The 26,699-nt window shown below is 43.9% G+C and overlaps 1 protein-coding gene across 1 annotated transcript in view; it reads left to right on the top strand.

Annotated features, from left to right (window-relative positions):
* Positions 1-26,699, top strand: part of LOC138268716 (extracellular calcium-sensing receptor-like) — a 77,846-nt gene that overhangs the window by 10,191 nt on the left and 40,956 nt on the right. Inside the window, exon 2 of the mRNA XM_069218647.1 lies at positions 26,199-26,490. Coding sequence (XP_069074748.1) covers positions 26,199-26,490 — 292 coding nt within the window. The remainder of the gene's footprint in view (positions 1-26,198; positions 26,491-26,699) is intronic.

The following is a 26,699-nucleotide window of genomic DNA, read 5'->3' as shown; positions in this document are numbered from 1 at the left end:
CTTTCCTTATGGGGTCCCCTTTTGAACCTATGCATTCTTGCCCCTTAAGGTATTTGTTTTTAAAAACAGTCTTCCTGATAGCTATAACATCAGCAAGGAGAGTGAGTGAGTTGCAGGCCTTATCAGTAAAACCCCCTTATACAACTTTTTATGGGGATAAGGTGGTGTTGAGGACCAAGGCTGCTTTCCTCCCGAAGGTTGTTTCACCCTTCCATTTGGCTCAGGCAATTACTTTGTCCACGTTCTATCCTCCGCCTCATCCTTCCAAAGAGGAAGAAAGACTGCACCGTCTGGATCCAAAGAGAGCGTTGAGCTTCTTTATCAATAGAACAAAGGATTTCAGGCTGGAGGATCAGCTGTTTATTGGATACGTGGGCAAGAGGAGAGGAAAGGCAGTCCACAAGAGAACACTATCCAGGTGGGTTGTTCTTTGCATTAAAATATGTTACTCTTTGGCAAAGAAGGATCCTCCTGAGGGCATTAGAGCTCATTCCACCAGAGCTAAGTCGGCCACTTCGGCCTTAGCCAGAGGTGTTCCTGTGGTCGACATCTGCAAGGCCGCAACTTGGTCGTCCCTTCACACTTTTGCAAAACATTACTGTTTAGATTCTGAGGTTAGAAGGGACGGCCATTTTGCACGGTCAGTGCTGCAGGATTTCTTGGTTTGACCATTTAGGCACCCACCGCCGGGCGTGGTACTGCTTTGGGACTCTATTCATGAGGTGAGGAATCCACAGGTAGTTGTATCCATCAGAAGAACGAGTTACTTACCTTCGGTAACGACTTTTCTGGTGGATACATTAGCTACCTGTGGATTCCTCACGGTCCCACCCGCCTCCCCGTTGCCTTTATGGTCTTGCCAAGTAATCCTTGAGTGCGCTCCTCTTGATCTTTGAGGGTGCAATAGATGTATATATATAATATATTTATATATATATATGGGTATATGTGTATATATCTTTATGTATATACTTGGTGTGTGTATATATTTTTAAAAGAAAGAGTTTTATATATATATATATATATATATGTACATAAAAAAGATTTACAGTTATTCATACAATGTGGTGTATTTTTACAATATAATGGATGTTGCTTTGTTCTTTCATTGCATTGCCTGGTTGTTCTCATGCACGTAAAAAATGATTGGTACTGACGTCCGCACGTCGTCGAGGACCTCTTATTGCCTGTATGACGTCAGACGGCGTTGCGTGCGAGACAGTGACGTCCTCGTCGACGTGCAGAGACTAGTAAGAAGATTTCCGTAGAATGCTGGCGCCATGGGAGTATTCATGAGGTGAGGAATCCACAGGTAGCTAATGTATCCACCAGAAAAGTCGTTACCGAAGGTAAGTAACTCGTTCATCTGGGCGCACCGTGAGTTACTTACCTGAAGCACAGACAGTGTTTTTTAAGACAGTACACGGGTGAATGCACGCTCTTTCTATCTCCCTACTGACCCACTCCCTATTTCCTATTTAAAAAAGCAAACCCCAGAAACATCTTTATACTTACCGTGGCGTTCTTCTGTTTTCTTGCCGGTACCTCCCTGGAGCCACTCCAAGTTCCCAGAAAACACTGACGTAGAAGAAAAGAGAAGAAGAACGACAGAGTTAAAGAAAAGAAATTAACCGGGTTACGCCATACACAAACAGAACTTTATTTTGAAAACACCTGGACAAAGAAAGAAATTTAAATAAATAAACCCTTACTTACCCTATTATTCAATCTCCGTCTGGTTTATACCCTTCAGCCTGTCACAGTGGTGTCAGAAGTGGGATTTTAACCACGACGGCTGAGGAACGGTATAAACCATGAGTGAACAACCTAGCCTAGAGGACATGATCGAACAGCTGGCGGAAGGCCAACGCCATTTACAGCTGGTCTGGGAAGCTCACCAGCGCGAGGCCAAAGAAGATAGGGAAGCTTTACAGTCCGCCCTAAAGAGTCAAGCCACCATATTGGCGAACAATCAGCTGGTCCATGAGACGGCAATGAAAAAATTAACTGAGACCATAGCTGCTAGTAAAGTTCACCCTAATGTCCCCATTTCGGTTCTACAACGATATCAGGAAGGGGAAGATCCGGATTCATTCTTTACTAACTTTGAGCGGGTCGCTTCTTCAGCTCAATGGCCCGAAGAAAGATGGGGACAATACATTGCTCCTTTACTCACCGGTCTTATACAGGCAGCTTATCAGGCGGCCAATCCCGACGGTACTACGTCCTATAAAGACATAAAAAAGAGCATTTTGGAACGGGTAGGTCACGATACTGAGTACTATAGAGTAAAGTTTCGTAAAGTCAAGTGGGGACAGAATGAGGACCCCCGAACCTTCTACTTTAGGGTTAAGGATTTGGCGCTCAAATGGTTGGGACCTATAGGAACTAACCGAGAGGATGTTATCAAGACAATCATCCTCGAACAGTACTTGGACTCCTTACCAACCGGTACAAAAAATTGGATAAGACAGCATCCTAATGTGGATACAGACATGGCTATAGACTTGGCCTGTGCATACCACAGATCCACGGACGTGAGATCAATAGCACCACGGCCCAATCCCAAATCCATTACCCCTCCAGTAAGGCCCACACAGAGATATCCAGTAGAAGACCCATTTCCACGTAAACCAGGGGATGGTCATCCAATACCAGGACCCCAATGTTTTAACTGCGGAGAATGGGGACATATAGCTCGCATGTGTCCCAGGAAAACAGAGGGGGTGGAACCTATGGAGATAGGAGTAACACGACGCCGGGTCCTATGTACAGGAAAAGGGGACACCAAATTTAAACAGACTCTAAGAATCAATGGTCACCTCCTCTCTGCCCTCATAGACTCGAGATGTAGTCAATCGGTCATCCGACAAGATCTAATAGACCCAGTGGATGAAAGCACCAGCCAAAGCGTTACTATTTGCTGTATACATGGCGATAAGGCGCAATACCCCCTTACCACTGTAGAGTTAGAGTGGGGAAAGTATAGAGACTTCCTTCCCATGGGAGTTATGGATCAACTAATCGAAGAATGTATTGTTGGCACAGACTACGTGCACTTCCAGCAACTCTTAAATGGTACCCAAACACAGAAGGAGAGCTTCGAATGGTGGACCGAGGCTCCTTTTTCTTATAGTGAAATTGAGTGTCCCCCATATCGTAGGAAACGTTCCCGTCAGGAAAAAAGAGAAGGCAAGGCACAGTTTCGAGAGGTAAAAGAGCCAAGTCAACCCATAAGAGTGATAGCAGAGAATTATAGAGCACCCATCAGTTTCCGCCATCATCAGAGGGAGGACCCTACCCTCACTCATGCTTGGAGAACAGCAAAAACTGAAGAAACTGATGAGGTGGGTCCCTATTTTTTAGTACAACGAAACCTTCTATATAGGGTGACCACTACCAGGGCAGGGGAACGCAAATACCAATTAGTAGTCCCAGAGACATATAGAGACCAAGTACTCCTCCTAGCCCACAATCAACCGGGAGGGGGCCATTTTGGCAGGGACAAAACCGAGGAATATCTCCTCCGAAGGTTTTACTGGCCAGGGGTTTTTGCCCACATTAGGAAATATTGCTCACAATGCCCTAGATGTCAACTCACCGAACCTGGCCGGCCCCGGAAAGCACCCCTCCTACCTCTTCCTATCATCGATATCCCGTTTAGTAGGGTGGTAATGGATCTAATTGGACCCTTACTTCCCTCAACTAAGGGACACACTTATATACTAGTTATAGTAGACTATGCAACCAGATACCCAGAAGCCATTCCTCTCGCCAGCATGACGACTAAAACGGTAGCACAGGCAATGATAACGGTATTCACTAGGACAGGGTTTCCCCGAGAGATTCTTACTGACCAGGGTACGCCCTTCATGTCCAACCTCATGAAGCAGATATGCAAGGTACTCGGCATTACCCAAATTAAAACTTCAGTTTATCATCCACAGACAGATGGACTCGTTGAACGACACAACTGGACTATTAAAACACTATTAAAGAAAATAGTCGACGACACAGGGAGGGATTGGGACCAGAAACTGCCCTTAGTTCTCTATGCCATTCGAACCCACGAACAGTCCTCAACAGGTCATAGCCCGTTCGAACTGGTATTCGGGAGGCAACCCCGTTCCGTTTTAGATATGGCCGTCGAAACCTTGGAGGAAGAAGAGGAAGAGGAAGGTCGACCATTGTTAGAATACGTCCAGAAGCTTAAATCACATTTACAAGACTTATGGGAGAATGTACGACAACACCTGGAAAAGGCCTAAGAGTCCCAAAAACAATATTATGATAGGGGAAGTAAACTGCGTACATTCCTTCCTAATGACCAGGTATTGATCATGCGACCCACGTCTGATCAAAAATTGTTAGCCAGATGGCAGGGGCCATATAGGGTTATTAGAGCAATCTCCCCTGTCACCTATCTCATAGAATTAAGTGTCAACCCCAAAAAAAACCAAATTTATCAGGGGAATCTCCTCAAGAAATGGGAAGCAGAGGAGGAGGTTAGCGAGAGAATAGCAGTGGGTTGTCTTGTATCTCCCATGAAGGAAGTAGAGATAGAGCTGTTTCCCTCTGGGGATCAACAAAAGGCAAATATGCCCTATGTCGACACTTCACTAACCGAGTCAGAGAAGGGTCAGTTATACGCTCTGTTAACCCAATACCCAGGTTTTTTTTCAGACATACCTGGCAGAACGTCCCTGATCTATCATAGAATAAGAACACCACCAGGACAGACTATTCGACTACGGCCTTATCGTATTCCCGAGGCTAGGAAACATATCATAGAAGACGAAATAGAAAAGATGATACACTTAGGAGTAATTGAGCCCTCTGTCAGTCCCTGGTGCTCTCCTGTAGTCCTGGTCCCAAAACCTGACGGAACGGTTCGCTTTTGTATTGACTTCCGCCAACTCAATGCAATCTCTAGGTTTGACTCTTATCCTATTCCCGGGTGGATGATGTTCTAGAGAAGCTAGGAACATCTAAGTATATGTCTACATTGGACCTCACTAAAGGGTACTGGCAGATACCCCTTTTTCCCGAAGATAAAGAGAAAACAGCCTTCTCTACTCAATCTGGTCTGTATCAATTCACAGTGCTACCTTTTGGTCTCCACGGAGCCCCGGCAACCTTTCAGAGATTGATGGATAAGTTATTAAAACCCTTCCATTCATTCTCTGCTGCCTATCTCGATGATGTCGTCATCTTTAGCAATACTTGGCTAGACCATCTGCAACATCTCCACCAAATTTTGACCACTCTCACAGAAGCAGGGTTGACGGCTAATCCTAAGAAGTGCATATTACGGAAGACTGACATATCATATCTCGGCTATAAGATAGGCAATGGTACATTAAAACCGCAAATGACTAAGATTGAAGCAATTCAAAACGCACCAATCCCAAAAACGAAAAGAGACTTGCGATCTTTTCTTGGGCTAGTGGGTTACTACCGTAGATTTATACCGGGTTATTCCACTGTTGCGGCCCCCCTGACTGATCTGTTATCCAAAAAGCACCCCAACAAGTTGGTTCCTCTTTCTGACAGTCAAAGGGCTAGTTTTGACCGGTTAAAATCTTCTCTTACCTCGGAACCGGTTTTGCAATGTCCTGATTTCTCTAGACCTTTTCATCTGTACACGGATGCTTCTAATGTGGGCCTTGGGGCCGTGCTCGCACAACCGGACTCGGATGGTAGGGATCACCCGATTGTATTTATCAGCCGGAAACTGCTTCCCCGGGAATGTCATTACCCCACCATTGAGAAAGAGTGTTTGGCCATTAAATGGGCAGTAGAGACCTTGCAATATTATCTCTTGGGTAGACCTTTTTTACTGTATACAGATCATGCTCCTCTTACCTGGCTTGCCTCCCATAAGGATTCCAACTCTAGGATTTTGCGCTGGTTTCTTGAACTTCAGCCTTTTTCCTTCCAGGTCTGTCATGTCCCTGGAGCGCAACAGGGTCCTGCGGATTACTTGTCCAGATTGCCCTACCTTCCTCGAGCAGGACCGTTCTTGGGATGGGGTATGTGATCGGTCAACCCCGATCACGGCACCGGCAGCGGTAGGAGATTCTGTGTCGGGTTCTCCCGACACGTCATTTCCGCGTTCCCATGTCACCATGGGAACGCTAACCCCGTCACGGCCTCGTTTCCCTGGAAATGGGGAAACGCTCGACCTCGTCGGCACCGCGGGACGTCATAAAGACGCCGGCCGCGTCGAGGAGGTGTGTGTGGGCGGCGAGAGGAGGACAGAGGATGGAGACACCCCAGGGCAGCAGGAGACAACGGAGCACGGAACGAACAGCCGCAGAGAGAGGGAGAACGAGGCCACCAACGAAGGAACACCGGAGATCAGGACCCAAGAGCCCAGCCACGACCCTAAAGGGTCGTGGCTCACAAAGGTACGGTCCCTCCTAGGGACAAGGGGAGGAAATACAAAAACACCACCGGGGAAGGGAACTGGGGAGGGGTGAGAGGGGAAAGGGGTAAGGGAAGGGCACAGTCTCTTTAAGGGAAGGAGAGACTGACTATCCTAACCTATCTGGGCGCACCGTGAGTTACTTACCTGAAGCACAGACAGTGTTTTTGAAGACAGTACACGGGTGAATGCACGCTCTTTCTATCTCCCTACTGACCCACTCCCTATTTCCTATTTAAAAAGCAAACCCCAGAAACATCTTTATACTTACTGTGGCGTTCTTCTGTTTTCTTGCCGGTACCTCCCTGGAGCCACTCCAAGTTCCCAGAAAACACTGACGTAGGAGAAAAGAGAAGAAGAACGACAGAGTTAAAGAAGAGAAATTAACCGGGTTACGCCATACACAAACAGAACTTTATTTTGAAAACACCTCGACAAAGAAATAAATTTAAATAAATAAACCCTTACTTACCCTATTATTTAATCTCCGTCTGGTTTATACCCTTCAGCCTGTCACAGGTGGTGATATGAAATTTATCTCTAACACTCATATATACCTCTGGTGCAGCATCCCCATCACTGGGTAGCTTCTTTGCATCTTTGCATTCCCCCATAAATGTTAATGATTTTTGTAGACATACACTACCATTACAATTTGATGATCTACACAAATTTAACAGGGCTAATCAGACAGAATTGGAAAATACCTCAGCACAAATTCTATTTGAGAACAGCACACCCTGTGATCATACCCTGATTTACACAATGGAAAAGGATTTGAGTAGGGTACATGCGCGATGCTATTTTACAGTCCTGAAACACATGACAGAATGTGCTACAGACACGTAAAATGTTTGTGAATGTCACAAAATTCTATGTTTGTGTGTGTTTCATACACTTTACATGGCCATCCCCTGACTTGCCAAACCTACCCTTACCATATCCCTACAACTAAACCTATCACATCTTTGTATGAGCCATACTTACTTTTTTTTAGTTGTAAATAGAATATTGTTAAAAATACACAAAATCCGATTCTGTTAGTCATGGGTTGGAATTTTTCAGCCCAAAAAGAACTTTTCACACAGATACAACCTTGAAACATCGTTATGGTTTTTAGATAGAAATCAAAGAGTCATATTTCTTAGAAGCAATTAATATAGTCTTAAAGCCCGCTGTAGTTGGCTATGCCGACCATTAAAGGCCTGAGCTGAAAGTGTGTCCCTATAACAAGGGAGCAGATCTTTAAATACCTGCATAACCCACTAGTGCGCTATAAGAATATTAGAACATTCTGCCCCAGGAGGGTGGTATGCCTTAATTAAGATAATAATACCTACTAGAAGACTTAGGTAGATGAACTCACCCATCACGGCTCTGAAAGCTTAGTTTCGGATCTTTTGATGTGATAGTTCAACAATTACACCCACATGCATTGGTGCATCTGTTAGCTTTTCAACATACACAGCAATAGCTGTGAAATGAGCCTGAAGTCAGCCCCTAGTTCTCCCTAGGCTCAACTAAACTGTTTTTCCTTGTTTAGCCAAGCCAAGGAGACCCAGGAGCTCAGCAGGACTCCCCCTTACCGTCCTCTGCGGCTCCTGTGCCACTGTGAACAACGGCATAAGAAAGGGGGAAGACTCCTGTGTGTCCTGGTCCACAGTTTCACAGTTACTGTCTTTCTCATTTCCTTGGCCAGTCCACATATCCCGGAGAGGCAGGGGAGAGAGAGCCAGAGGCTGTGGATTAGGACATTGTAATGTTGCGTTCAGCGGGCATATACCAGCTTTTTAAAGCTACTGCTACTCCATTGTCTTCAATGGAGGTCTTTACGTTACAGTGACGTGTAATCAATTTTCAGCATCACATCATTTACTAGAGGTTAGTTACATTTTGATTCAACATGAAGATTACATTCTCCAGGAACACATGAATTCCATGCTGTTTACGTTTAGAGAGATTATGCATCTGAAACATACAAAATTAGTTCAACTAGATAAAACCTGGCATTAAGGAACAGTATACATTTAATGCTACGCCCACCATGGGAGATACCTCCCATGGCAAGAGGACCATTCCTTTTTTCCTTTTCAAAATAAAATCTACTTTCAGGGTTTTCTTTTTGAAAACAAGAAAATAATTTTGTTTGCTACATGGCTGTGTCCTTCCAATGCAGCTTTGCAGCAAACAGTAAAATGCATTGACAAGAATCACCGTGACGGAGGTTCTTGCCAGTGTTTCATAAATTACCCCCAGGTAATCATTTTTTTAAAATCTGGCAGGCGAAGTAGTCTGGGCCTGGAGGATGTAAAGTTCTCCTCGAGATCAAGGGAGAATACCCCATCTGCCAGAAAAGAAATAGAGCACTAAGGGGGTCATTCTGACCCCGGCGGTCTAAGACCGCCGGGGCCAGGGTCGGCGGGAGCACCGCCGACAGGCTGGCGGTGCCCCGCAGGGCATTCTGACCGCGGCGGTTCGGCCGCGGTCAGAAGAGGCAAACCGGCGGTCTCCCGCCGGTTTACCGCTGCCCTTAGAATCCCCCATGGCGGCGCAGCTTGCTGCGCCGCCATGGGGGATTCTGACACCCCCTACCGCCATCCTGTTCCTGGCGGTTCGCCCGCCAGGAACAGGATGGCGGTAGGGGGTGCCGCAGGGCCCCTGGGGGCCCCTGCCGTGCCCATGCCAATGGCATGGGCACGGCAGGGGCCCCCGTAAGAGGGCCCCGCAAAGTATTTCAGTGTCTGCTAAGCAGACACTGAAATACGCGACGGGTGCAACTGCACCCGTCGCACCCCTGCAACTCCGCCGGCTCAATTCTGAGCCGGCGTCCTCGTTGCAGGGGCATTTCCTCTGGGCCGGCGGGCGCTCTTTTGGAGAGCGCCCGCCGGCCCAGAGGAAATGTCTAAATGGCCGCCGCGGTCTTTTGACCGCGGTGCGGTCATTCAGAGGCGGTACCTTGGCGGACGGCCTCCGCCGTCCGCCAGGGTCATAATCAGGCCCTAAGTCACTAATGGGGTCTACCTTTATTTTGGTGCCTTGGCCTAATTTTTCTCCTAGTCCGACCCTGATTTTCAGTACTAAAATGAGGATCTGATCACAATTCACGAATGCCTGTCATCATTGTTAATGAATGTGTGATGGAACAAGGGCACTCCTAATACCAAAATTACCCGACCCCCCACCTCACCCTAAAAACACAACTACTCCGACCCACCCACCTCCCCTACAAATAAAACTACCCTGATCCCCCACCCTCCATTAAAAACTACCCCAATACCCCCACCCACCCTGAACCCTAAAATCTACCCCAAACACCCATCCGCCCTAAAAACACCTACCCCACCCCCAAAAATAAAACTACTCTGCCCCTAAAAACAAAATTACCCTGACCCCCACCCGCTCTAAAAACCAAACTAAAACTACCCACACCCGCCTCTAAAAATTACCCTGATACTCCCCACCCATACTGAGCCCTAAAACCTACCCCAACCCCCATCCGCCCTAAAAACAACCGACTCCATCCCAAAAATAAAACTACCCCACCCCTGAAAACAAAATTACCACAACCGCCCACCCGACCTAAAAACAAAATTACACTGACCTCCCCACCCTAAAAAACAGGCTGCCCTGACCCCCCACCCTGCCCTAAAAACAAAACTACCCCACCCCACCCTTAAAAACAAAACTACCCGACCCCCAACCTAAAAACCATAGTACCCTCACCCCCACCCCGTCCTGAAAACAAAATTATGCCCACTCTTAAAAAAAAATAACCCAACCACCCCCCCCTAAAACCTACCCCTCACCGAAACTACCCCGAACCCTCCCCCAGACCCACTTACCTGATCGTGTCCTACCCTGACCCCCAACCCCTGTTCCTAAAACCAAAATTACACTGATCCTCCCACACCGCCCTAAAAACTGAACTAAAACTACTGAACCCCCACCCGCCACTAAAAACTATCCCGATACTCCCCACCCACCTTGAGCCCTAAAACCTACCCCAACCCCCACCCGCCCTAAAAACAACGACCCTTACCCTAAAAAATAAAACTACCCCGCCCCTAAAAACAAAATTACCCTGACCCCCCACCGCCACCCTAAAAACTAATTTACCCCAACCCCCCGCCCCACCCTAAAAAAACAAACTACCCTGACCCCCACCCCACCCTAAAAACAAAACTACCCCAACCCCCAGCCCACCTCTAAAAACAGAATTACCCTGACCCCCCCACCCTAAAAACCATAGTACCCCGACTCCCACCACCCCAACCAAAAAACAAAATTACCTGATCCCCACCTTGGCCCTAAAAACAAAATTACCCCGACCCCCAGCCCTAAAAACCATAGTACAACCACCCTGCCCAAAAAACCTTGAACCCCCTACCCTGCACCTTAAAAAAAAATAACCCAACTACCCCCACCCTAAAAACTACCCCCACTGCTAAAACCTACCCCCAACCCTCCCCCAGCCCCACTTACCTGACCACGTCCTACCCCAACCCCCACCCCTGCCCTGAAAACAAAATTACCCCGACCCCCCCACCCCACCCATTAAAAAAAATAACCCAACCACCCCAACCCTAAAAACTACCTCTCCCATCCCCACTTACTTGACCACGTCCTCTCCCGATGCACTCTCCCTTTTTCTCTACCTTAACTACGCATGTGCGTTGTTCAGCACATGCGTGGTTAAGACAGAGAAAAAGAATCACTGTAAAGCGTGGTTCTGCTTTCCTTAACAACATTATCGTTATTCCGGAGTCATGGTTCCAGACGTTTCCCTTGTTAATCTGTTTCATTGTCTACTCTCTTGCATCTAAGGCCCCTCGTATGCCCGTGCCTGTGGGCCTTTTCTTACATTTCATATGTAATGCAGAGCTTCGATCTCTGCCTAATAAACCAATACTTTTTCTAATTTACTAAGTCCTGGGGCCACTGTCAGTTTCCATTTATAATCAGTGATGTAATCCATGATTTCATTTGATATGTCATCAGTGCTGTCATAAACGATGTATAGAACATGTTATGAGTGATGTACTATGTGAGGTCATGAGCAGTAGATGGCGTGGGCCTAAGTTATAGTTAGCAATGCTAAATCTAACTGGTGAATTTCTGTGGGTTTTCGAGTTCAAAACATTAAGATTGTCACTGACATATTCACATGACTATAATGTTATTTTAACCTTTGTTTTTTCAGTGAAGGTTTTTCTTTTTTTAAACAAACAGATCTCTTTATCGCACCTAACGAAAGCGTCACTTTAACCTTTGTTTTTAGGTTCGAGCGCAAAGTGATCTGTCCCTGGTGTAATCTATCTGTGGGCTTTTAACCACACCCATGTCATGCCCATCCGTTTGGTTGGTTTTGGGCTTGCCTTTTAAAATTTGCTTGATTTAATTAATGGAAAGCATGTATATGTCATGCCTTTTCCAGTGTTTAGCCCGCCTCGAGCGCACCGGCCAATTACTGAAAACATACGAGGCTCAATTTTTCCGGTATGGTTTCTGGACTACCGTTTCTCTTTAATTTGTAGGCAGCGTGATCTCGCTGGGCAGTAGTCGAGCGCTTTGCATGACATTGACCCTGTTACATGGATATTTGCACTTTTGCCGGATATATAAATAATTTCACTGTTGCCGGTTACATGGATAATTGCAGTTTTGTCGAAACGTTTCACTGCAGGTGAACTTCTGTTTCCTTTTGTGTGTCGGCTTCGCACACATGGCAGCAGTCGCTTGCTTATGTGAAACTGTTTTAATTTTAAATGTTCAGTTTATGTGGCAAGAAAATTCTGGTTAGTTATGTAAAACTGTTCTACTTTTCTTTTTGGGTTTATGTGGCAAGAAAAGTCCAGTTAGGAGTTTACAACGCTAATAGCTGTAACTCGAGCAAACGCGAGACCCATTGCATTGCAAATGCTTGTTTTACTAGGGTCCTACCAGTAAATGAATGTAATAGTTATAATAAATCCAACCTTGCACATTGTTGGTTTTATTGTAACTATGAATTTGACACCTAGAACTGAAGGGTATCCCTTATGGGTGACTTATATGCAAAATAAGGTAGTTTAAGACTTTGGAAGAGCTTTTAATTCCAAAGACAAATTTGGACATAGTTTTATTTTAAAAGCTTCCGGCAAGGCAGAGCTGCCTTTTAAAATGACAGCAGACAACACAATAGTGCACACCTAAGTGCATTAAATCTAGTGGGCCTCTAAACCTACATGACTTACCATTTATTAGAGACTTACAGGTGTGTTGTTAGTATCAATTGTTGTTACACTTACTTACGCAGAGCCAAGGGCACAGTCAGAGTCAGAAAACACCAGTGCCAGTAATAAATTGGGGCAAAACGGAGGAGGGCACTGCAAAAAGCCATGTTTTCCCACACGGTGTAAATCTGTTAAGTAGCTTTTGAGCAATTAATGCTGAAGTACTTTCTATATCTAGGGACGCAGCGCCCCTGCGGAGCTGACTGATCTCCTTCTGACGGCGGATTGGCTGCCTCAACCAAGCCAACTTAGGACTCCAGACTCAGTCCAGAGTCCTAACAAAAGTGGAAAAAAGATATAGGGAGCAGGGTAGGAATCCTCTGCCGCCTACCTCAAATTTGTGGAGGACCCATGGCAAAACTAAAAGAAAATACAAGTGTGGGCTCCTGCGCTTGTTTAATACACTGTCCCCCCCCTACCGGGGTTATCCAGTACCACATGTGAAAAAGAAGGGGGGCCTCACAGCACCCCTCCCTGAGTCACCATAGCCCACAGGGTGCCCACCCCAAGGCTGAAATGTGTTAGGAAGGGGAGTGTGTTTCGCGGCCCTCCTCCCATAGTCATTAATGGCCCCCAGGAACCTTATTCCTTCATACCGGCTCACCTGCTGTGTCCGGTGGATCCCACCCCTAGGACACCTCAGTTTCCCTCCCTGCACCAGTGCAGGAAGGAATACTTGGGTTTGCTCCCACCTGGCGGGGGTAAAAAAATGTGTTTTCCATGTTAATTCCTATAGGACCTTTAGACACGTTCTTCAGCCCAAACCACTGGACGGATTTACTCCAAATTTGTCAGAAAGCTAGCTGTTGGTACGCAGATTATGGTTTCACTTGTTAAGAGCAAATCCATTCAGTAGTTTTTGAGACATTTAGGTAAATCTAATTTGTATATCTCTGGCTGCGACGACTTGGCAATTACTTCGCAAATATTTCCTGAATATTTCACAAAAATTCCTGAATATTCATAAATGCTCATGCAAAAAGAAGCACTGTGACTGGCTGATCGCATTCTGACTAGAAAGTTGCAGAAGCCATTTTATTTCACAGGACACAATCCCCAGGGATGAAAATCAAATCCTAATTGAAAGTGGCATAAGTGGTCAGGGTGAAGGTACCCTAACTCAAGGGGTGTGATATTGGTGTGTTTTAAGGGTAAATTATGGGTTTAAAATAATTTTGTGTCACTACCCATGATAATCTCAAAAATTCACAAAAATTTGCAAAGTTTTGCGAATTATTCGCAAAATATTCACAAATGTGGAAGAAAAGTGAAAGAAAAACTACAGACTCATTCATACACGAATTCATCGCTCATACATGCACTCAGACTCATGCGCCCAATCACACACCCACTGAGCCACTCATGCACCCGCTCATAGACTCACACACCCACTTCCAGACCCATTCAGACACTCTCGCACCCACTCACAGATCCTTGTGGCCAACCTGCGATGCGCACAGCCAAAGGACATGCGTTGCGGGGGTTGGAAAAATGTACAGTAATTTAAATTACTTTATGTTTAAAAACCATAGCAATTCTCTGACAAAAACAAAGGTACCAGGGACGTTATAGTTAGGTCCTGAATTTACTCGTACAAAACCATAGAAATTCAGCAGTTATAGTTCAAGTTCTTTCAAGTAACTGTAGCTCGCACTCTAAGGTAAATATAACTTGCACTGTTGCCATGCACAGCTAATTACTCCACATATTATATCATAGATGAAATCTGGTATGGCATCTTTGATAATATTATATATATAATTAATGTATATATACATAATAAACTGCAGTGAATGTATGTATATATAATAATGAACTGCTTACCTCACATATTACATCACTCACATGATTAGTGACATCACTGATATCACTGATGACATCATCCACAGAAGCACTCAGATACCCATTTACTCCCTTATACAACCTCTTATACACCCTCTCACGCACCCACACAACCACTCACATGCCCATTCACAGACCAGTACAAGTACTCACATTACCACTCACTCATCCATAGAACCACTCCCACTCCCACTTAGTCACTCATACAGACACACACAACCACTCGCTCAGCCATACAGCTACTCATACAACCACCCATGCAGCCACTCACAGAGCTACACACTCAACCATACAGCTAATTACACACATACTTACTCACCTATACAGCCAATCACACTCCCACTCATTCACACATACAGCCCCTCAACACAGCCACTCACTCACCCCTACAAGCACACAACCATGCAAGCACTCACACATCCGCTCGCTCACCCATACATCATTCATACAGACACTTACTCTACAATACAGCCACTCACACACCAACTCACTCACCCATATAGCCACTTACACAGCCAGTCATTCACTCATACAGCCATTCAGACTCCTACTCACTCACCCATACAGTCACTTACCCACTCATCCCTCCAATCAGCCACTGACACACCCACTTACGCACCAATATAGTCACTCACACAGCCACTCACTCACCACACAGCTACTTATATACCTAATTATACACTCATACAGGCACTCAGACACCCACTCACACACAGGTACACACAGTCACACAGTTACTCACATAATATATGTTAGAAATAGTTTCACTCATTAGTAGTAAAGAAAGTAAACTATTTTAACATTTGTAGTACCTTGGTTTGTATGTCTAACATTCATAAGCTTTTAGAAAACACTCACAATCACTGGATAATGTCATCAGTAATGTCATTTGAGATTTTATCAGTAATGTCATCAGTGATGTCACTTTCCATGTACTGTGTGATGTAATATGTGAGGTCATAAGCAGTCTATTGCGAGGGCGTACGTTATAGTTAGCTCAGGTACTATAACTGCTGAATGTCACTGTGTTGTACAAGTGAAGGGGGAACCTAACTATAACATTCCTGTAACCTTTGTTTTTTTCAGTGAAAAAAATAAAATAACTAAATATATATATATATATTTTCACTTAAAATACCAAAGTTTACAGGAATGGTATGGTTAGGCTCACATTTTAAACATACAAAACCATAGAAATACATCTGTTATAGTTAGAGTTATCTCAATTCTCTATAACTCGTGCCCTAAGGTAACTTTAACTCACACCCCTGCCATGCACAGTTTTTTCATAAACAAATCTACTGCAAATATTACATTGATATTGTCAATGATGTTATCAAAGATGTCATGAGTGCCGTAATTTGTGGGGTAATTAGCAGTGCATGGGGAGGGCGCAAGTGATAGTTATCTTAGGGCACGAGTTACTTGAGATAACTCTAACTATAACAGGTACATTTCTATGGTTTTGTTAGTTTAAAATGTGAGCCTAACTATAACGTCCCTGTAACCTTTGTTTTTTTAAAGTGTATTTCTATGTTTTTTTAAATTCCATTCCCTAACTATAATGTCCCTGTAACCTTTGTGTATATATATTATATATCTGCCTTGTGGTTTATGATGTCTCCAAATCACTGTTTCTTGTTACTGTGTTATGATCTATCTATCTATCTATCTATCTATCTATCTATCTATCTATCTATCTATCTATCTATCTGTCTATCTGTCTATCTGATATGGTGAAGTGATCGAATGGGATCAGTACTAATATTTAAAAAAATGAAACAACATTGAAATTTCCCATGTATAGTTTAGTGAAATAAATATGACTTGTCCCAACATGCACTGCTTATGACCTCAAATATTACATCCCTTGTGACATGTTAAATGATATATTTGATGACATCACTGGTCATATTTCAAATGACAATATTGATGGTATCGCTGAGGAGATCACTAACAACAACATCCAGGAAAGTGCCATTTACATTTCTCCATAACCCTTAGATCATTTCAATACACAAAGGTGCTAGTAAAGAGCCTACAATGATATACAGCATAGAAGTACTGTGTGCATGTGTCTGTGTGTATAGAGTAGAGAGACAATAGTTCCGTAGGCAACTGTGATTTGGTATGGTAAAACAATTTTCCTATAGTAAAGTTGTGAGAGCAAGGTGTGGACAGTCAAAGCATACTTGCAGTGTTAAAGCCCAAGCCAGCAAGAGCACAGGTTGGAGCCTCCCAGCCCATTAACAGCCTGACTAATCCCTAAATTCAGATGAAGGAAATGCTAATCTACATTGGGGCCAGCTCCTGGAGAAAATAAAGTCCTTTGTAGGAGCCTGTGTTACCCCTGGATGGAGAAAGTAATGAACCTGGAGTGTGCAATACTAAAACTAACCAATGCTCAAAAAGTAGAATCAAGCTTTGATCAGAGATGGGCCAATGAATATTATAATCGATACAGAAGGGTTGATGTCAGCGCGTCCTCAAGGCCCTACTGTTGTTAAAGCTCATACACACCTGAGTTATTGTATTCTCACATTAAAGGAAGGGAGAGACACACAACAGAGTACAACGGATAACAATATCAATCCAGGTCCTGACCTAGAAAGGAAGAACGTGCAAAAAATTATCATGAATAAGATTCATGTTACATCCACATAATTCTGGACCAGCCATGGGACCGGCAAGTTTCGATGGTTTAATTAATTCCCGTGGAGGTGCTGCACGGAAGGAAGCTAATCCCAGGCCACTGCCTAACCCTGTATGACTGTCTACTGACCTAGTAACTAATGTGATAGCCCGCCCCAAGGCCCCACATTTGATGGGGGATGATAAAACACCATCATCAAACATTTGTAGTAATGACCCGAGCGCGGTAGAGGCTGGATGCTCAAGCGTGGTGATAAATCAAGACAAATGTACATTAGAACTCATGTCATGGAACATTGCCGGCCTGGCAAAGAAATTAGATGATGATGAAATGGGCCTCTTTTATTAAAAAAATAGACATATGTTTGTTTCAGGAAACCTGGGCGGAGGATGCTACTAATATTGATGGATTTCTCTCATTTAGTGCATCTGCTATACCTTCAGAGAAGGGGAGGGGTCGGGCAAAAGGTGGGCTCCTATTACTTGTTAACAAGAACTTGCAGTGCGACCATAAGCTTTTTGAAATTGATTCTGTAGATCTAAAAGCCATGTGTATTACGTTCAACAGAAGATTATCAATTGTTATTGTTAATGTTTATATACGATCGGTCCCAAATGGCTCCGAGTCCCGTACCCTGGCTATTCTGTCCGAATTTGTAGGAAGCCTCCACCCCTCAACTATCCTAATCATAGCTGGAGATTTTAATTGTACCTTCGAGCCTTCTATTCTCATAAGTGGTCTAACAGATGAAGAAGATGAGCAGTGGGGGATCCCACAATTATCTATTACCCGGCCTTGTAAAAAATCTCGGGTGGCCATGCAATTAGCCACATTATGTTTAAACCATGGCCTTAGGGCCTGTAATGGTAGAACTCCATCTGATATGAATAGTGCACCTACTTTTAAAAGGGGCATGTCGATAAGCACTATTGATTATTTCCTGGTTGATGTTAGGCTGTGGCCCCATTTGGTAGACATGAAAGTAGAAGTGAGATGTGATAGTGACCATTTCCCCTTGCTCCTTACCCTTTCTGGAGAAATGTTCAGGAGAACACTCAACAACTATGCTACAATAATTCCGCCACCTTGCTGGAACAACAAATTTACCAAGATTACTTGGCCAAAAGTGATGTCCAACCCCCACCACATCAGAGCAATATATCAGATTTTCTTAAATAGTTTGGCTGAGTATGAAGATCAGGCTGTAGGGAATATTCCGATTCTCAAAATACATGACAGCATGACTACCCAGCTACGGGGGTTCTTTTATAAAACAAGGCGGTCTAAGCCACATGAAGGGAAAGGGGCACGCAAGGGATGGTTTGATGAGAGGTGTTCAAAGGACAAGTCCGGGTTAAGAGTAGCAGTAATGTCTGGCTCCCAGGGGGAAATTAAACAAGCCAGGTCTCTATACAAAGTAACCTTGTCTAACGCTAAAAAGCGGTGGGAGGATTCCCTGTGGCAGGAACTATTAGATGCTTCCAGAGAGAAGAATAACAAGCGTTTCTGGGAACTTCTGTCCAAAAGAGAAAATGGAGGTAGGAGCTGTCCCAGCAATCATATTCAACCAGAAAGCTGGGTAGAGCATTTTACTACTCTTTATGCCCTACCAGAAGGCCCAATGGACACTAATGTGGTCCACTCTCCAACTAAATTGTTGGAATCAAACTCCAGCATGGCCCTCCAAGTGGTGGCTCAGTGTGTCCCCGAGGGTTGCCTCATCTTTAAAATAGAAGAGACCCTTGAGGCTATAATTAGCCTAAAACCTGGCAAAGCACCTGGACCAGACAAGCTTCCTGGAGATCTTTATAGATCGGAACCATCCATCTGGTCCTGGTATATTAATGCCATCTCAAATAGCATAGCTGCAGGGGGGCAAATTCCAGATACATGGAAGGGGGCAGAGATCATACCCATTTATAAAAAAGGAAATGCTAATCTTCCAGCTAACTACAGGCCAATTAGCCTCATAGACAACCTACAAAAAATATTTGCTAAACAAATTCTGCAGAGGCTAATCAATTGGGTCGAGAAGCACCAAATCCTTTCTCATTTACAGGCAGGGTTTCGTGCAAAAACTAGCACGATAGACCAGGTCTTTCGATTAGCCATATTGCATTGGAAATACGTTCTTGTGGCCAAGCAATGCCTGTATGTGGTATTTATAGACCTGCGATCGGCTTTTGATCTGGTCCCAAGAGCCAAGCTGTGGGAAGTGCTGGGTAGATTGGGAGTCCCAGAGGATCTTTTACTCCTGTTAAAACGACTACATGAGAACACCTATGCCCAAGTGAGGTGGGGTGAACAAGGCGAACTGACAGAGCGGATCCCAATTAGACGAGGAGTTCGCCAAGGTTGTGTGCTAGCCCCCCTACTGTTTACCGTATTTATTAATGAAGTAGTAAAGGCTGTGTCCATAGGCCAGAATGATGCCCCTTCCCTGAATACACAAAAAATTCCCATCTTGCTTTTCGCCGATGACTCACTTCTCATCTCTAAGACACCAATGGGGTTGCAAACCCTTGTTGACCGGTTTAGCCAATTTTGTAGTGATCATGGGTTGGAGGTTAATATTAACAAAACTAAACTGATGGTGTTATCTAAGGGACCTAGGAAAAAATGTTTCATCCATATTGAGGGAGTACCGTTGAAGGAAGTAAGCTCTATAGATTACCTGGGAGTTAGGTTAACTAACAAACTATTATGGGAAGAGCAGATTACAAAAAGTGCAGGGCTCCTACAACACAGAGCCTCATCTATATTGCGTTTCTATCAAAGCACCTCTACAAAAGTAGTTTCCCCAGCAATAAAAATTTATACAGCTAAGGCTCAAAGTGCAGCCCTGTACGGAGCGGAGGTATGGGGTTACGCTAACTGTAACAAGATCAGTGTGGGGGAAAACAATTTTGCAAGGGCCTTAATTGCATGTCCACGTACCACACCCTTGCTCCCATTATTTCTAGATCTGGGGTTAAGCCGAGTAGCAGATCTAGCTACTCTAAGACCTCTCCTCTATTGGATTAGGTTGTGGATAACCCCTGAACTAGATATATACAAGACCGCACTACTCGATCTATTGAAATGCCAAAACGCTAATACTCTTCCCTGGATTCGCCATGTGGCCCATTGGCTCCGGCTATTGGGTCTGGGCGATTACTGGGAAAATCCCCATAAATTAGAGAGACGGCACAAAAACGTTCTAAAGTTAACCTATTGGTCTTATGTTAAGGATAACTACATAACTCACAAATCCCATGGTCGCTTAACTAATTCCTTCATTGATATTAAATGGTCCCCAAAGTTTGAATCCTATTTGGATGTGATACCGGATTCGCAGGGCAAGAGCTTATATGCAAGGTTTCGCTTTGGCTCTTTGCCCTTGTTGTCACTGATTCATAGGTGGGGGCCGACTAATCTTCCCGATATATGCCCTGCCTGTGGCAGTACTTTCGAAACCATTGAGCATTTCATGTTCTTCTGCCCAGCCTATGCGATTCCACGTTTAAAATGGATTCGCAATATTTGCAGGGACATGGGATTCAAGAACTGCTCTTTGGCTCTACGGGTTCTAAAAAGCCATAACTCAACCGATGTAATTCTCTCAGTAAGCAAGTATCTAGCAACAGCTTGGCGCATACAATGCCATCTCCAAAATGTAATTTAAAGTCCCATCCCTTTATAGATAAGTTTTAGAGCCACATGTGCAATTCAAGTTATTGTCCTAATGTTTTTACACCAAGTTAAAGATGTGTACTTATTTATTCCTTAAGAATTATTTATTATTTTGTTTTATGTGCTTTTATGGTCATGGATCGAACAAAGTTGATGATGATGATGATGATGATGAATTATTGACCATGTGGTTTAGACAGGGCTTTGGAACAGATTTTTCTTAGATAATACGTGGGTAATCATCTTGTGGTTCTGCTACTGTATCACTAGTGTTAGCCGCAAAGAGCTATTTTTATGCACTTGTCTGGCATTAGTGCCATTTTAACATGAATCTGATAACCATTTTAAGTTATTATATAAGCTTTTTATTACATTGTGTTTTTAATGACTTGACAGTGCCTAAATTTGCCTATACGATTGTGCCGGTTGCAGGCGCCCTTACTAAAGTATGCCACCTAAACTACCAAGAAACTGTACTATTATGTAACATCAACTCAGCACTCTAAATCTTAAATCATGGGCCTGATAGCTTGCACTTATCTTGGTGATGGTACCACCTGGGAAACTTGAATCTGAAACCACCTCATATTGTTTTAAGAGCCTTAAATATTTGTATTATTTTTAACACTATGAAGCAGATGTTTAGAAACCTTGGCATCTAAATGTTAAGTTATGTATCGGGAACAATGGTGGACTATAGTAGGCCATGGCCTATAGAAGCTATTTTTATTCTAAACTCTATTTTATGCCAGTGTGAAAGTATAATGAAACAAATGCACCTTCTTTGTATAATTTAATGTGTAACTTTTATGACCCATGGTCGAATAAAGTATATATATATATATATCATTGATCAATCTTGCCTTAATCTCCCACCAAAACTTTGCCTCTATGTAGCAATTTTATCTAGCGTTTCTCCCCTGCCTACTTCTGTGGTGGAAACATCTTCCCAACTTAAAATCAAGGCGTGCCACTGCCTAACCAGAAACTCAAAATGTAACAATGGGGAGGGTGAAGATAGATGTTTAGTCAGGAGAGTAGGGTGGATTAGTCCTTCACCAAAGCATCTGAAATGAGATTGTGGTGACATCAATTTCAAGAACCCAAAATTGGCCTACCGTTTCATCTCAATGACAACCAAAATGTTATGCTAAACTCCCTGAATAACCGTAGCAGCATCTTTCAGGCAGTCTTAAACTCTGGACCCGTTGCCCCCTCCGAACTCTTGCAAAATCATCTATCCATACATCTAAGCTAGAATTAGATTTTCCTCCCTGTCGAATCTGGAGGGTTTTGACTGGCAGCCAATAGAATCTATTCTGTGCAGGGGAGAATAAAACCTCCAAAAGGAACACACCAACCCCATTGGGTTGTCACCGAAAGTGGCTTATAAAAATGACAGCTTGACATATTTAGAGCCTGATTTAGATATTATCCCCAATCCACCATAGCAGCAAGCCCGACTACTCCGTCAAGCTGACAGCGGTCCACCTGCTGTATTTAAGTGTACTGCACTTGAGCCACCGACCGCCACGATGGAGTGCTCTTCTCGCCGTCAGGCTGGCGTGTTCCCACCGACCATATTTAGACGTTACAGTTCTACAGGTGGTGTACTGGTGGCAGATTGCTGATGCAGGGGGGAGGTCGAGGAATCCAGTGGACATCGGACAATGGCAGTTGCTGTGGAATCAAAGTAAGTCACACACACTACCTTAGCCTTATGTGTTCCCCTGCACAACACACTACACAACACACCACATACACACTATTATCCATTGCCATTCCACCACAACACATATATGGCAAAAATGCACATTGCCATACATCCATGACACAACATACACACACTAGCGAAACTACTGCCACACACGACACCATGACAACCACTTAAGTACACACTCATCTACACTAACACACTCACACAACATCACAATTACACACATCATGACAACGACCAGCACACAACAACCACACTCACCTGAATGTCACAAACAGCAACACAGCACACACCCAAACATACACAAAAACAGCAGACCCACATGCAAGTGCCACACAATCTGACACAACCACATCCTCCACTACCCCTCCTTCCACCGGCCAATTCAGTCGCACACACACACACACAGATTTACACAACTGGTAGCACAACATTATACGTACGTGTCCCCTTGCATTGTGCACACATGGACATAGTTGACAGGTGCGATTTTATGTAATTGTGGTGCCAGCATTTTTTGGCAGTGAGAACTGGCACCATAATGACATATGTGCAGAGCCACTGGAATTATGTGGCAGGGGAAAGCCAAATTATACAGCAAGGTTGAGTAAATTATGCAGCAAGAAAAGGCAAATTATGTGGCCTAATGCTGTACAATTTCTAAAAGTATTACTACAGTATTTCAACATTTTTAAACTTGGTAACACTATCTAGGCATTGGCTGCACCCCATTGGTACCATTTTAATATCCAATTATAGCAATGAGCAACCAAACGTTGACCAATCCAGCTTTGCAAAGTACCTTGCTGTGCGCGTCCACACCTGTCGCTAAATTTTAGTAAGTTTTAAACCGTTTAGGCTGGAAACAATATTTTTTGTTAAAATCTGCAGATTATGTGGCAGATGTTGGATTATGTGACAAATGCAGCAAATCTATAACTATGCAAAAATCACCGCACATTCGCATAATTCCAGTGGCCCTGCATATTTGGATGTGTGAGATATGTGTTGTGTACCAGTGTGTCCAAGTCCCTGTCTGACACATGTGTGTTCCCTACATATGCATGTCACAGTAATTTAAAAGAACGTAATTTTGACATGTATATGACGGAAGTAGCCCCGAGCTCATGTGTTGTGGCTCCACAACGTACATAGCCAATGTAGATTCCCGACCTTCGAGTCCAGCTATGGGGGAAGGGAGGGTTGTGTTTTATCCGTGGTCCAGTGGCTGCAGCGACAGAAGTTCTGGTCCAGTCGTGTTCATTTGAAAACGGAACGGGAACTGAGTGAAAAGGTGAGTTTTCACCCCATTTCCCCCCCAATCCACCAACTCAGAAGCAGAGGTTGGACTGCCACAGTTAGCTTGACGGTAAGGCACATCCAAATCTGCACGGTGGTAAGAGTGTCTGGAGTCCCGCCACCAACCACTGTTTCCAATGGCGCCGTCGCAGCGGACGGGAAACCTTGGCGGAGTCGGTGAGAGGGCGCTTTATCATCTATGGGACCTTCAACATCTAAACCGGGCAGGTGGACTGCCAGGCCGGCAGATGGGTTTTTCGTTGAAATAGTGGCAGCGGACCTGTTGCCGCCAAGATCTAAATCAGGCCCCTAGTCTTTTCGAGTTACAGTAAACAGCGGTTGGACCCCAGCTGTTTTGAATACATTTTACCATTTCACATCATAATGATTCAAGAAACCTGGTGCCTGGAGAACATTGCTTGGGGTGGATTTGAAGGTTTTTCTTTATTAGCCACAGCCTACGGTGTAGAGTCACTTGGGTCTAGCCATAATGATTCATATTTTTAAATCTTTTAAAGTTTCCAATTTTTTGTAATCATTCTGGAATCCAAGTTTTATGGAGTTTATGTTCAAATAGGTTTAATTCTTCCCTTATACATTTTTACAACACTGTGCAGGATGTGGGGTCTCAGAGTGACATTTTATTTAATGTTTTAGCTTTAATTGCCAGAGCTGGTAGACTACTAAATGCCTTTTGTGTAATCATAGGGGATGATTTTAATGGAAAGTGGATTATTATGCAAACATGTATGATCCATAACTGGCAACTGATAATATTTTGCACACTCAAAGGATGGACAGTAGAGGCTGGGAATGATTGCACTCCCTACTTAACTTTGAGCTATACAGTACACCTCAAAGTGTGAGTGATCTTTCCAAACAGACCCCAACTTTACTTGGCTAGAGGCAAGGAACAATAATCAATTATATCTTTGCATTACTTTTTCAATGAAAACATGGCACAAGATGTTGTGGTCATATTTACTTTCCATCACAAATCAAGATTTACAATGGAAAATTGGTCAAGTTAATGCAATGTAGTGAAATGCTCAACTTTGCACCAATTTGAGTCAAAGGGGCATTCCATGGATGATGCATAGGTATTTATATGCCACCCCCCAGAGGTTTTGATGACAGTCCCTATCTACTAATAGTGGTAACCAGTGATCCACGCCCAATTCCCCGAGTGAGCAACCAACCCCTCTGTTTCATATAGTCTTTGGCCAAAGAGCCAGACCCAACACCCATGTGCAGCATCGGTTGGCTGCAAGGCAGGCAACCCTCTCAGTACATGGCCTTTGGCTGTGTGCAGCAGTACGTTGGCCGCAGTCTTCCATGAAGCCAGGCCCTGCACCTAACTCCCCGGGAGCATCCATCCCCCTATGTGCAAGGTCTTTGGCCACGTGCAGTGGTGGGTTGGCCACAGTGCCTGGCCTCATTTATCCTTGTCCAGCTACACCTTCTAGCTGTGTCCCACTGGAGAATTATGAGTTCCAAAAAAGTGTATAATTCAAATGCTAAAACATTGGACTGGGGGAGGAGACAAATCTATCTGACCCATGAAGCTACTTCAGCAACTAGAGCTTTGCTCTGCATGGAGCTTTTGGTGTTAAAACCAATGGTTGCGGCAGATACTTGATGATGGGACTCCTTGATGATGGGAATCCAACTTCAAGGGCCCCTGGTCAGTCATAGCCCTGGAACCTGTCCTACTGAAGGATTTTGACTTCTGTCTCGGATACTAAGGGCCATATGTACAGACACTTTTTCCCGTAGACACAGAATGGGTAAAAACCTTTGCTACATCTGGCCCTAAGTCACAAAATAATAAATTTAACTGGAATAGCAATATTATCACCACAGTGTATCTAACATCTGCCTCATTGTGGTTGGCCCTAAATCACTCATAGTTCCCAGTCAGTGACTAACTGTTTTTTTTCCAATGGTACTTTACTTCTTCTAAGTGTTTTTGTCTTTAAGAATAAACATTCATTTCTCTGGTTCTCTTTGTCCAATTTTAATGATCTGATTGTCCTTTTTCTCATTAACATTTTCATTATTGTTCTAAACTGGTTTGGGAATTTTATTTTGCTGTGTTCCTTACTTTAAAAGTGCTTGCACTTAACAAACACATCTCTGCTTCACCTATAGCAACCAGGGGATGGGCAGAGATTCTCTATAAATTGTGTTTTGGCCTAACAACATTGTGATTAATAAGTTGACAGGGGCCACTCCTTCCCAAATTAAGGAGCCATTAGTCTGGCAATTATGAAAAATTTCAACAAAGTACTCCTCATCATTCTCTGTATGTTTCAGGTTTCTGCCTGCATCTTTCCCGTGGCTCCAAGCCATGACTTTTGCCATTGAGGAGGTTAACATGAAATCCAGCCTCTTACCCAACATCACCCTTGGCTTCCGGATTCATGACTCATGCATGGTCTTAGAGCGATCGCTCGTGGGAACTCTATGGATGCTGACAGGAGAAGAAGTACCAACTCCAAACTACCTCTGCTGGAAGAATCACCCAACTATGGCCATTGTAGGAGATGCTACATCAACAGTTTCAATCCTTATGTCAAGAATATTGAGTCTCTACAAGCACCCTCAGGTAAGACCTTGCAGTGATCATTGATTATCAAATCAGAGTTAAGATAACATAGATGCGTTTTATAGAAGGGGTGTGTAACTTTTTTATTTTCACCAGAGGAGCTGCACACAGTGAGAGCATTTGCATTTTATTGAAGTAATGTCTTACTTCAAAAAAATAACCTTTCTGCTAAAACAAACTGTGGAAGAAGCTAAAAGAAAATAATAAAG

The sequence above is a fragment of the Pleurodeles waltl genome, chromosome 12 (assembly GCF_031143425.1).
Source record: "Pleurodeles waltl isolate 20211129_DDA chromosome 12, aPleWal1.hap1.20221129, whole genome shotgun sequence".
In the NCBI taxonomy this organism is placed as follows: domain Eukaryota; kingdom Metazoa; phylum Chordata; class Amphibia; order Caudata; family Salamandridae; genus Pleurodeles; species Pleurodeles waltl.
Note: the sequence above shows the minus strand (reverse complement) of the source record. Positions and strands in the feature narration are given on the sequence as shown.